Here is a 13596-nt window from a genome sequence, read left to right on the forward strand (position 1 = left end):
AAGGGACCCAAACAAAAATTTTAGAGGAAGATCCCTGTTCTGGGGGGGAAAAAAAAAAAAAAAAAAAAAAATTTCTGGCTGAGAACACCCTTTATATTTCTACACTTCAGTCTTATGGGCCCCTAGGCTATTTAAATATATAAGCTATACTTTTTTCCTCTTCTTTCTTATTTCTTGGCCATTTTTTGTTCCCTGTTATTTTGCCCAGTTCTCAATTTTCTCCTATAGAGACTATTCTTTCTATAGGAGAAAATAGGATTGGCATCATCATATAGATGCCAACTCTATTAAAGATGGCAACCTGACACTGGGGTTTAATTTAGAGTTGTTGGGTCTTTAATAATTTCATTATTTATTGCTTAAAGGCTCATCCTACTCTGTCAGAGATCCTTACTCTAGGTTCAACTCCATATACGTTTGTATGTCTATAGATATTCTTTATGTTAATCTATGAAATCATTACATTGCATGATCATTATTTTCTAAGTCTATTGCTAATATCTTTTTCTAAATATCAAAATATGCTAAAATTTCAAAAGCCATGTAAGAAGGAAAAACTAAATGACTAAATTCATGTATAAATTTCTAGTGTTGAAGATGGTTGTCAGTTGAATTAAATTCATAATTTTCTTATCACTGTCTTATAAGGTAATCTCTAATATCTGAGATTAGCAAGCTATTTTACATGTGTGTGTATAAATAAATAACTGGGGGAAAGATTAGCAACCTAATGAATTAGGGCTCTCTTTACAATTATACTATCAAAATTAATCTAAGAAAGAACTAAATGCTCTAGTGAAAATTCCAAGTCTCATTAACTATGGTGCCAGAAACTTTAATTAAAACAGAACATCTCATTTAAATGATTAGCTTTGACAATTTAAGGATGAGTATAGGTCTAATTTATTAATTTGTTGATCACTATCTCTGTTATGTGAATTAGATGCCATATGTTAGCCATGTTTCTGAGAAGACACTTCTGAGAAGACAGCAATATTACCACCCGGTTATACCACTCAAGTCATAAGCTGTCATCATCCACTTAAAAAGTCCCAACAGGAAGAACATGTAAATCAGCCAAGAATATAAACTTCAAGCTACATTTGTACAATACTTGGCTACATAAAATGGAATTGGGAACAGGGGGTGATTAAATAGCAATACTGAAATAAAAACTCTCAACGAATTTCAAAACTAGACTTGTTTGAAGGAAGAAAGTGAAAATGAATAGATGGGTCAAAATTGTCTTTTGTTCAAAAACCAACATACAGATAAGGAATATTTCAAAGCAGATACATCACAGAGACATACATATCACCTCTAAGATGAGATAAGTAAATGCTGAGTTATTGAAAGCCGATCAAAATGAATGACTTAAAAGCATTCCATTTTCAATCCAAGGCTGTCACAACAGCAGCATCTCTGTAACACCCAACCCTGCAGTTTCATAAACAAATCCTAGACTTTTAGCCCTGACTGGTGTGGTGCAGTTGGTTGAACAATGTCCTGTGCACCTAAATTGCCAGTTCAATTCCCAGTTAGGGCATGAGACTGGGTTTTGGGGTCCGCCCAGGACAAAGGGTGTGTAGGAGGCAGCAGATCGCTGCTCTCTGACATCAATATTTCTGTCTCCTTCTCCCTTCCTTTCTCTCTAAAAATTACTTTTATAGTGACACTTTTAAAAATAATTTTCTGTTTATATTAGTTACAAGCACTTTTAATCTACTTCATGCAAAGCATGTTTAAAATGGCAAAAGCTTTGTTCTGCACCAATATCAGTATTGCTGGTCCTATATTAAGTGAAAGTTTTTAACATGGTAAAATTATGCCCACTTACAAAAAATGAGGATTTGTCTCTCAAGATAAAAAAAAAATTGAAAAATATAATGGGGGAAAAAAGGTCCCACTCATAACCAAAAATAAGGAAAAATCAACCTAAGGCTAAATTTAACCAGAAATGAAGACACTCCAGAATTTAGCAGAGGAATATTAATATATATATATATATATATATATATATATATATATATATATATATATATATATAAAGGGAGAGAAAGAGAGGTAAGGAGGGAAAAAATTAAAATAATGAAGACTGCATGAATCCCTAAATGAGAGGCTTAAAATATTTATAAGGACACAAGTCCTTCAATTTAAGCTATACATTTTATGTAATTCAAATTAAAATCCAAGAAAGTATGTATGTGTATGGTTTTTGGTGGGGGAGGGGGAAGAGTTCAAAAGGTATTCTAGCCGAAACCGGTTTGGCTCAGTGGTGGAGCCTCGGTCTGTGGACTGAAGGGTCCCAGGTTCGATTCCGGTCAAGGGCATGTACATTGGTTGCGGGCACGTCCCTGGTGGGGGGTGTGCAGGAGGCAGCTGGTGGATGTTTCTCTCTCATCGATGTTTCTGGCTCTCTATCCCTCTCTCCTCCTCTCTGTAAAAAAATCAATAAAATATATTAAGAAGAAAAAAAAAGGTATTCTAAACTTCAAGTAAAAAAAAAAAACATAGAAGACCCTCACCCCACCCCAAACACACAAACAGAAAAAGGGAGAAAAAAAATAAAGTAATAAGGGAGACTTTACACTATTAAATTAGAATATTACAAAACCTCAAAAGTTAAAACAGTGTAATTTTGGAATAGAAACATATAGATAGATGAGGAGAAAAATATAAAATCTAGAAACAGATCTTAATACATACTGAAGAACTGTATCTTACCCAGAGATTAGATTATAAAGTTATCACACAAAGTGAAACATTTCATACAGGCAAAAATTATCCAAGAAAAGTCCTGAATCATGTCAAAATCAGTAGAAACTGAACCATAGAAAGCTCAGAAGCCAAGAACTTACTTTTATTATTTCTCTTTGCATTTCATCTCTCTCACCTCTACAGCCTTTAGCCAAAATGCAAGGATGATATTCAGTGCTATTACAAAGAATTGAAGTATTTGATGAAAGCTGCTATCCTATTTAGTGAGACCACAATCCCATATAATATAAGGCCAATATGCAGGTAGACCAAATGGTGGAACATCTGGAACAACCAAACAACCGGTCACTGTGACATGCGCTGACCACTAGCGGCAATGGCCCTGGCTGCGGCGGGAGGGTGGAGTAGGTGAGTGCGGGCACCAGGCCAAGGCAGGGTGCCAGTTGCTGTCATTGGGGCAAGCCTCTGGTGGTCATTGAAAATTCTTTGCTCTCATGTGCCGTGGTCCCGCCCGGTGCTCGCACCTGCTGCCGGTACCAGCCCCCTCGCACATGCTGCCGGCACCACCACTTGCACCTTCTGTAGGTGCTTGGCGCTGGTCTTAATCACTCAGTGCCATCAGCGGTGCGAGCAATGGCTGCCAGACCCAATCGCCCATGAGGGCTTCTCTACCTCTCCCTGCTCCTAGGGGTGATCGGGGCAGCAGCCACTGCTTGCACCCACTGACAGCATTGGCCCCACTCGCACCTGCTGCTGGTGCTAGTCCCAATCGCTCCACACCATCAGTGGGTGCAAGTGGCGCCATCAGTGCATGGGAGCAGCAGCAGGGGGAGCGGGGCTGCCAGCAGACAGGGACCCGGGGCCGCGGTGGGAGGGGCCAGGCAGGGGTGCGGAGGATGGGGTGAGACCTGCCCCTGTGCCTACCACAGCCTCGCAGCCCACAGTTCCTTTCAAGGGACCCTAGTAATATAATAAAGAGTATGGAATAGTGTGCAACACGGCCCAGGTAAGGATGGCACTTTTGCCCTTATCCATTACACAGGAAAGCAGCAGTGTAGGGCAGGCTGCAGGCACTACTACCAGACACATGCCCAGCCTCATCCAGGCAGCTGAAGGCCAGCGCTTTTGCTGCATTTGAGGAAGGTAATGAAGACCTACAGATCAAGCCTTACACAGCTAAATGAGAACGCTTTAAAATTTTTAAATAGCAAAAAATGTCATACAATAGGAACAAGATCCCTTTTAGGGTGCCTTGACCTAGAGAAAGAAAGGTTTCATGGGGTGATGTCACTGAGCACCACAATTAGGGAAAACAAATGTTTCAACTTTTCTCAACACCCAATGCCCCTCCACTAATCAATCACACCTTCATATATATGAATGCTTTTGAAATATTATAGTAGCAGACTTTGTATAGTAAAATTAGAAATAATTTCTCTAACTTTTACATTTTCCATACTTCATTTGTCAAAAGAAACTTGCAATATTACAAAAAAGAAAAAGCATAATATGAAAGACCATTTCCATTCAAGTTAAATGTTAACATCTACATGCTTTCATTTTATGTAAGATTAATCTACCAAGGTTTCTGGCAAGAAAAGAACTCACAGTAGGGAGGAAAAAATTACTTTTCTGTATTTGCTAGAAGAAACAGCAAGCATATAAACCATTCGTTCTGTAAGATGATTCATGCAAAATCACTCTGTATAACATAACAGTTACAAAAGTTATCCTAATGCACTGAAAACATCAAAACTGCAATATGGTAAAAATTATATTTCCCTTGTCAAGGAGTTTTTCAATGTTGCAAGTTAGTCATTATTTGTAAATCTCATGCATCAAAATAAAGGTGACCAAATGTTTTTGGAAAAGTAATTTCACTCTAAAAACCCACTGATAATTGAAGGTACTTACTCATATACTCATAGCTAAAGAGTAATATCAAATGTTAAGTGCTTGGGGGTACAAAGGACTGAATTCCAAAACTAAAGAACATTTAAATAGGTCAATGATTACAGTACATTATTCAGTATTTTTCGTAAAATACAAAACTTGGTAAGACCTTACAAAAACTCTGGCACGTTGTTCCCCTCACATATTATGAACTTCATTGGCAAATTAAGTCAAAACATCATCACAAGTGAAATTCCGAAGAATTCCGAAGTGCAGCCCTCTAAAAAGGCAACGAAAAATATGGCAAAACTGTCACAATCAGCTTTCTTGGGATTCAAGAAACTAAAGCTTGCAGCAGTCAGGAGAACACTTAATGAAGAAAAACCAGGACATTTCAGTAAGAACAGAGAGTTATGTGGTGTTACCTTACCTTAGTCCCAGCCCCCAGCTCTCCAACTCAGCAGTAGCCTTGAAGTAAGACTGCATTTCAGCCACCAGTGCCAGAGGAGAAGAACGGGGCCTCATTCTCAAAGAATTTTAATTATTTGTTTTGACCTGTCTGGTGGCTTTTAAAAACAAAACAAGACAAAAAAAAAAAAAAAAAAAAAAAAAAAAAGCACTTGCCCTATTTTGTCCAACTCAGCATTCAACCAGTGCTACAGCGACCATATGGAAGACATTTACCAGCGAATACATTAGTTGCTGCTGCCTGAGGTCATGGGTAACAGTTGGACTGAACAGTAGCCTAACCGACAGCTTTGAGGAAAGGCTGGGAGGGAATAAGGGCTTCGAACAGCTCTGACATATTCCTGAGAAATCCAGAAGACCACACACATTCTGAAAGACCCAGAGAGCTGGGCGGCCATATAAGTATCAGAAAAAAAACATGCCTGAAGACAAAAATTGTTATGTGAGAGAAAGGACATTTAAAAATGACTAGAGGCTCGATGCATGGATTCATGCACCAGTGGGGTCCCTTGGCCTGGCCTGGGGGACTGGGCCAAAACCGGCTCTCCGACATCCCCCAGGGGTCCTGGATTGCAAAAGGGCGCTTCTCGGTTGATGCATCCGGGAATCAGGCCTCCTCTCTGGTTCCAGGTGTGTCACCTGAGAACCACAGCTGCCAAGTCACCACAGCTTAGCAGCTCCGGCACTGAGCGTCTGTCCCCTGGTGGTGAGTGTGCATCATAGCTACCGATCAGTGTCTGCCCCCTGGTGGTCACTGCATGTCATAGCTACATCTCGGACAGTTGAACGGTCGCTTAGTCTTTTATATATAGAGAAATTAAAGAAAGTCAATCCATCAAGAATATCAAACAATTATAAATATATGTAAACCTAAGACAGAGTCCCAAGATACATGAAGCATAAACTGATAGAACTGAAAGAAATAGGCAATTCAACGATAATAGTTGGAGACTTCAATATACTACTTTCAGTAATGGATATAAAACCTAACAGAAGGTCCAAAGAAAACTGGAAATTTGAACAATATAAACCAAATAGATCTAATGTAGCTACAGAATATTCCACCCAACAAGAACAAAACATATATTCTTCTCCAGGTCACCTGAACATTACAGATCATATGTTGGGCAACAAAACAGGTCTCAATAAATTTTAAAAGATTAAAGTTATACAAATATGTTCTCCAAACAAAATTAGAAATCAATAACAGAAGGAAATTTGGAAAATCCACCCTGAATATACTTGCTTTTCTCTAATTTTGCCAAGTATGTACCCTAAACATTATAATGGAGGTTTTGGCTAAGGCAATTAGGCAATAAAAAGAAATAAAATGCATCCAGTTTGGAAAGAACAAAACTGTATTTACAAGATGGCATTATCATATATAGTTGGATATCATATATATATCCAACTAAGGTATCCACACAAAAAAATCTATTAGAGTTAATAAAGAGTTCAGCAAGTTTTTATACTCTATACCATTTTGAAAGCTTTATAACTTGGAATTACTGAGATTTTTCCTATCAGTGATGCTCTTTGCAAATACCTGAGTAGTTTAAAATAAAAATTCAATTTCCCTTAAAATGCTTAGTTTAACAGAATCAACTCTATGTTAAACATGGCAAATTCTGACATTAGGGAATCAGAGTATGATTTTGTGTCAATTGCCTCTAAGAAATCACCAGATGAGTCACAGGAGAAAGAGCACAGAACTTGGAATTGGCCGCTGGCAGAGAAAGCCAACCTCTATGGAATGCTCTAATTAACAAATGTAACCTAGGCAAAAAGATAAATCACAAAAACCATTTCCCCAGATTAGACAGGACTAAGCAAGCTTCAAGTCAATCAGACGTTTCAAAACAACAATAAAAGACTACCGTGTTTCAACAATAATGGCCATTCTAAAAAGTCTGAGATACCCCAGTAAGGGGTGGAAATTAAAATAAGCTCCAGGAAAAGATTAGCTTTAATAGACCATTAAATTCAGTGAGATCTGTCCACTATTATCAAATCAATAAATATTTGTTTTTTTCACAATCAACTAATCCTCCCCAAACTCCTACCTCCATCCCCCCAAAAAGGAAAAGAAAGGCATTTACCTCTTCTAAACTAGGGAGCGAAGAAGAAGATACTGTTCGAGATGACAATGGGTGAAATGGCTCTTGACCAATAGCGTGTTGATGATTCTGTATTTGTACAAAAGGGTTTTGTGGTGGCCTGTGAGGCAGCGGAGGTAGGCCATAGGGAAAACCCGGCCCGATTAGGTGATTCTGCTGTAAGTTAGCAAAAGTCCATGCTCCATCAGATGCCAGGTATTTCAAGGGAGGAGGGGCAAGGTGTTCAGATGGCAACGAGAAAGGTGAGCTGAATATCTGGGGTGGCAGTCGCTGCGGAAATGCTGGGTTGTTGGCTACTTCAACGTCTCTGCTACTGTCGTTAAAGTTAGAAAAATGGCTATTGTGGTCTGTGCTGGAGGGGGAGGAGGGGACTGCTGGTGGGCTCCTAGTCTGAATTTGTCTATACTGCAAAAGTCTTGATTGAGGTGGTGGCATCTCAGCTAGTTCCCGTGCTTCACTTTGATCACGACTGGACAGTTCTCTGAGTAAGTCCTGAAACCTACATGAAAGATGATGAATGTGAGGAGGAGAAAACAAAAGAAAGTCTCCATCATATTAAGGAGAGTTTAGTCAACTACGTGTGCAATTTCTACAAACAAAGTCATAACACATAACTTGAACTAACATTAATTAATCTCAAATATAAATATTAATACTTAACAAATGTGGAATTAAAAACACTAAATATGTTCAAGTACCTGATTTCTTTCTTTTCCCTTTGTATTAAAAACAACTGTCTTAGTCTCTACCTGCCCCTGATAACTGGCAGTGATAGAAGGTCACCACAATGGTGGGCCTTATTCAGAAGGGATTAGGAAACACTTCGGTGCATTCATATGACACTAGCCCTAAAAACAAATTTAGAGTCAGTAATGAACACTCATAAATACCTGTAGTTAAAAGGAGGTAGAATTCTGTGCTACTAGGAAAAGAGTTAATAAAAAATTTATATTTTTAACTTTTAACCATTGATTTACTTGTCTTCATTCATTCTTTATAAGTATTACTACTGAGTAAGAAGAAGAAAAATTACTGAGAAGGACAGTATGTTTCTCTTTTAGAAGAGACCCCACATCACTTCTCGGCCTTTCGGCTACGATCAAGTGCAGAAGAGACCACAAAGCACAGAGCCATGTTAGCTTAGTGTTTAGAGCAGGCTGTCTATACCCAGATTTGCAGAGTTAAACTGATTCTCTCTATTTCAGGGTCAATCAATAGGACTGTGCAGTATGTGCCCAGAAGGCCAGCATCCAATTTCTTTGGGACAATATTCCAACTTAAGGCTAAGAGGACAGCACTCAAGAATGAAAAGAGTGGTTGGGTCGTGTTTGAGGCTGGTTTTAGTTGCTAAAATACCTTGACTCTGTCGTTTCTGCTTCACCTTCGGCACTGCCTGGCAGCTTCCAGTCTGCCCTCACTGGCGGCTGATGTAATCCAATGGGCGGCTGAGGAAGATGCTGGAGGTGAGGATGAGGATGGTGATGGTGTGAGTATGGAATACCGCCCTGACTCAAATAGGCGTGATGCTCACTCCACTGCTGTAACCGCACTTGCTGCTGTCGCACTGTTTCCAAGGCTACATTCCCATGCATACGATCTGCAAAAACATTTGCGAAAAGTTTAAGTTTTCATGTATAAAGGGTTTCCAGTTAGTATTTTTCAAGAGTTTTTATAATCAGATTTTCTCCACAAAGACAAAGAATTGGCTACAGTTTTCGCTTTGGAGAAAGCAAATGTTTTTTAAATTTGCCAGTAACCAGAGTTATCGTGATGATGATGATGATGATGATAATCACGGAACCCGGTGTAGATTGGATGCTTAATGTTACATAGCATTTACAACTAAATTCTGATTATTACACTAAGTGATTGATTTTTGCTGGCATTGTTTAAAGAAATGAATCAAACCTGACCCACATTAATACATGTCATTTTAAGTAAATAATCTCTGAATTTGTCACATTCAGCAGTGACAGGGCAACTTACCTAAAGCCTCCCCTATCGGCAGTCCTGGGGGGTTCTCATCGGTGAAGTTATTCAGATGTGAAGGGAGGAGGGGGGCAGGCTGTGCAATGGCCCGTAAGGGACTGTGGCTTTCTTGCAGCACAGGAGGGGGCTGCTGCTCAGGGGCCACAGCCTCTGCAGGAGGGGACTGCGGTCGAGGAGGAACTGCATTATTGAAAAAAGCACTGTTGGGCCCTGCCTGGTAGGCAGGAGAAAGCTGAGGAGGTGGCGGCTGTGGAGGCAGCTGATTCAAAGGGTTCTGCTGCTGGACTACCTGATTTGGCTGGGGTGGCATCTGGTTTGCTTGTTCAGACAAATTATTCTGCTGCTGGTTTAACAAGGTGTGCTGCTGCGGAACCGGAAATGGTGCTCTTGGTAACTGGGGAAGGGGATGAAAATGACGACCAGGGATGGCATACTGTGCAGGGGGAGTAGGAAGGGGAAGGTTTATGTGTCTTGGGTTGAGATTATCTTTGTGATGAAATTTGGTATTGGAATAAACAACACCAGGACGTGATTCAGGACTTCTGTTCTGTGGATTTGAATCCAAATCAATCTAGGAAAAAATGAGAAATCTTTTTTAACTGGAAAACCAAGTCTGGTGGCTCTCCGCCTTTCCCCACCCCTACCACATCTTGAGGATATTATACATTCTTATCAGTAATAGCAGGAGTACAGGGTACCCAATCAATCACTCTCTGACAATAAAATTAGGGGATAGTATTTTTTAAATTAGGAAAGATGAAACAGATAAACAGCATATTAAATCTGAGTCATAGAAGAGATATTGCCATTTTATTAGCATATCCACTTGAACTCATTCAAAAAACATTATTTTTAATTTCACACTTTCTTCCTTAGAAGATTACCATTTCTTTCTTTCAGATATAAATCATTAAAATGTGTTCTTTCTTCAAACATATATCTCTTTCTTCAAACATACCTCTATTAACTTAAAAAGCATGAAGTGAATAATTTATCTATCACATTTGTATAATCAGTTTGGTTATCAATTTTTGCCATTGTGACTGACATTCCTTCAAGAAAACAATTTTTGAGGGCTTTCTAAGGGCATTGTACCTGGTGCTGGAGATTAGAAAGCAATAAGAGGATTTAGTCTGTGCCCACAAGAGCTTAGAACAGCAGGGGTTGGCCAGCTATGGCCCCCAAGCCATTTCTAGCCCAACAGACTTTTGTAAGTTTTCCTGAACACAGCTCTTCACTTACATGCTGGCTATGGCTGCTTTCTCACTATAGTGGCAGAGTTGAACAGTTGCAACAGAAAACATGACCCATGAAGCCTGAAGATTTCCTACCTGGTCTTTTGCAGAAAAAGTTTGCTAAGTCCTGGCTTAGAGCCCAGTAGAGGACACCAACATGTAAATATAAAATGAGAAGTGCTGTAAGAGGAAATGAGGAGATCCTGGGAAATTAAGTGGCTTCGCACAGGCTACGGCAATTGTACTGAATTTTGCACAAAGAGCTGAAATTTTCCAGGAAGGGAAGGACATTCTCGGTAAAGGGAATAGCTTATACAAAGGTGGAGAGAGGAGAAAAATTAGACACATTTGAAGAGCATGAGAAGTTTTGTGTACACAGAGGTGGAACTTCACTTGTTTATGTATTAGTTTTCCCCTTCTTGACAAATGATGATGCACACGACCTTGAATGATTCAATACTGGGCATAAACATTTTTTAAATCCTGTAAACTGTGGCAAGTTCCAAAGGCTTATAAACTAAGGAATGCAGCCATCCTGAAACATGAATCTGATCGTAAGTGGTGGCAATGTGAAAAATGAAATATAAGGCGGAAAGAAGCAATTTTTGTTTTCCATCTCTGACAAGGCACTCAATGAGCTGCTATGGTACATCAATGTCCTTACAAGTTTCAATGTTGAAATAGTCACTGAAGATTACTTGCTTTGCCAAAGGCTCTCAAGTTAGAAATGGAACTAGCTACTCCCAAGAACACAGAACAAGTAGCTTGTTCCTGAACTGAAGCTGTGGTACACCTAGCAAGCAAGCTATAGCAGCTGATGGTTTCAATGAGCCAGTCCAATCCCAAGTGCACTCTACTCTAATCACTAGCTCTAATGGACTGCCATTACATTGGGCCAGTAAGTTCCTTAAGATTACTAGGTGTATGCAAATAGTCTAGTAAGTGAAATGAGCAGGATGACCATTCTGTCCCAAGCTGCTGCAAAATCTGCTTTTCAAACGTCTCAGAGCCTGATTAAAGTTCTTTATAAACAAACATTTTGCCCCATAATTTTTATTTTATTTTAATGACTGACGCTACATTCAGCTGGGATGTATACTTTTTCAAAGACTGTTGATATGCACACTTTGATTGCACAAGGGAGACCATGATTAGATGTCAAGGTTCTTTGTGGATAAGGGCTGTTCTAATTGCCTCCTTTACTTCTGACTTTGACATAGTCAGGAAGCTAGATCAGTGCCAGAGAAATTTAGATCAAGACATGCCTCTTTATGATACTACAAAGGCCTAGGACAGGGGGCAAACCGCAGTTTGCAAGCCACATGCGGTTCTTTGGCCCCTTGACTGTGGCTCTTCCACAAAATACCATGGCCTCGGCGAGTCTATTTTGAAGAAGTGGCATTAAAGGAAGTTTAAGTTTAAAAAATTTGGCTCTCAAAAGAAATTTCAATCATTGTACTGTTGAGATTTGGCTCTGTTGACTAATGAGTTTGCCGACCACTGGGCTAGGAGAATAGAGAACTCTAAGGTCTGAAGGAGTCTGGATCTACAATTATCAGAATTAAACTATCACTTTACTCTTAATAATAAGTTCCTGACTGAAGGAGAACTAAGCCCCCCCCCCCCTTTCGCCCCCTCCCCCCTACTTCCTCCTACCTCGCAGGACAAAGCATCAGGGTAGGGAAGAAAATAAAACATGTCTATTGGATTGCCTAGTCTCCTAACAGGGAAGGATCATAACGGAAATTTAAAAACAAGGACCTGAAAGACACTAGTAGCTATCCTGGCTTCAGTTGCTCTGACAGCACCTAAGATTCTTATGCTGGATTTTAACTATCGCTGCACTGTCCCAACATGCCCTGTTCTCTCCCTGCTCCTCTCCCAAATACACAGGACTTCCACTATCACTGCCACAGCCCTCTTTCTCTATTGGGAACTTCCCTGGCTGCCTCATTCCCACTGCGGCCTCTCCAGGGGCACTGAGTCCTCCCAGCTATTGAAGCTGAGTGAAAGCTACTTATGGGACATGAGTAACTGACTATAGAGAGCAGTTGCTCAAAGCAAGGCTGGGGTTGGAGATCCAGATTTGGAAGTCATTATCATGGAAATGGACTGGTGTACAGTAAGAAACCATAGTATGCAAGGAGAGGTGTGGGGCAGAATCCTGAAAACCCCCAACTTAAGGATTAGGAAAAGATGGAAAGGAGGTGGACAGGGACTTATAAAAGGGACAGAAGTTCATGTTAGAAAGAACTGTGAAAAGTAAAAATATGTGTCACAGAAACCAAAAGAAAACAAGATGGTCAAAATGAAAGAAGTAGAAAATATCAAAGTGCCAAATATCAAAGGTAAGTCAAATAAGACTACAACTGAAGCATATGCATAGCATTTGATCCCTTAGAACCAAACAGTATCAAGATACTAGACTATACTAGTTAAGAGACATAAAAATAAAGCTGAGGTAGGAAGGAGAAATTAGGTAGTAGCTATAAGAAGATGAAGAAAAAGAAAGTGACTTTTACAAAAACAGTCTATCAATTTACTTAGGAGCTGAGGAGGAAGAACCTGTAGCTAGAAAGAAACTAAAGACAAATGAGAAGAGAAAACAAGGTCGGTGAGGTGAGCAGGAGAGAGATTAGTTTTAACGGAACATCTTCTCTAAGCCTGGTGATAAGGAAGCAAAGGTGTTCAAGGATGCAGAAAAGTGTTAAGTTTAAGGTTTTAAGTTAGCAAGGTGAAATCCTAATGACGGAAGTATAAGGCAAGATCGTCTCCTGATCAAAAGGATAACAGAAGCTGAAAGATAATCAGGCATGAGAAGAGCTGCTGAGAAAATCGAGCAAACGGAGCGTACATGTGAAAGAAATGTGGGAGAGCCCCTCGGGTTCCCTGAGGTTGGAAAACATAAATGTGCAATGACTCTAATTCAGTCAATACTTTGGTTTTCCCTAACTAGCTCACAAACACAGAAGCAGAGAAAGTAGATGAACAAATGGATAGAGTTAAGTATTTATACAGTGGGTCGGAGGAGAGAATGAGGTGAATGACTTGAGAAAGTTAAGTCTTCCTCTGAGGAAGCTAATTCTTCCTTCTTCTTCACTATACAGCTTCTTTTTTTGGAGACAATTTTTAACGACACAACTATTGCTGTGTCTTCACTGACTACTTTATCATGG

The 13596-nt window shown here is 39.7% G+C and overlaps 1 protein-coding gene across 13 annotated transcripts in view; it reads right to left on the reverse strand.

Annotated features, from left to right (window-relative positions):
- Nucleotides 1-13596, reverse strand: part of HELZ (helicase with zinc finger) — a 108164-nt gene that overhangs the window by 10244 nt on the left and 84324 nt on the right. For 12 of the 13 annotated variants that reach the window (XM_036450760.2, XM_036450756.2, XM_045586295.1 and 9 more), the window contains 3 exons: nucleotides 9183-9756; nucleotides 8553-8793; nucleotides 7179-7695 (listed from right to left, as the gene is read on the reverse strand). In XM_036450760.2, the coding sequence (XP_036306653.1) occupies nucleotides 7179-7695; nucleotides 8553-8793; nucleotides 9183-9756 (1332 nt within the window). The remainder of the gene's footprint in view (nucleotides 1-7178; nucleotides 7696-8552; nucleotides 8794-9182; nucleotides 9757-13596) is intronic. The other variant, XM_036450759.2, reaches the window with a different exon arrangement.

Source organism: Pipistrellus kuhlii, unplaced genomic scaffold (assembly GCF_014108245.1).
Source record: "Pipistrellus kuhlii isolate mPipKuh1 unplaced genomic scaffold, mPipKuh1.p scaffold_m20_p_22, whole genome shotgun sequence".
NCBI classification, from domain to species: domain Eukaryota; kingdom Metazoa; phylum Chordata; class Mammalia; order Chiroptera; family Vespertilionidae; genus Pipistrellus; species Pipistrellus kuhlii.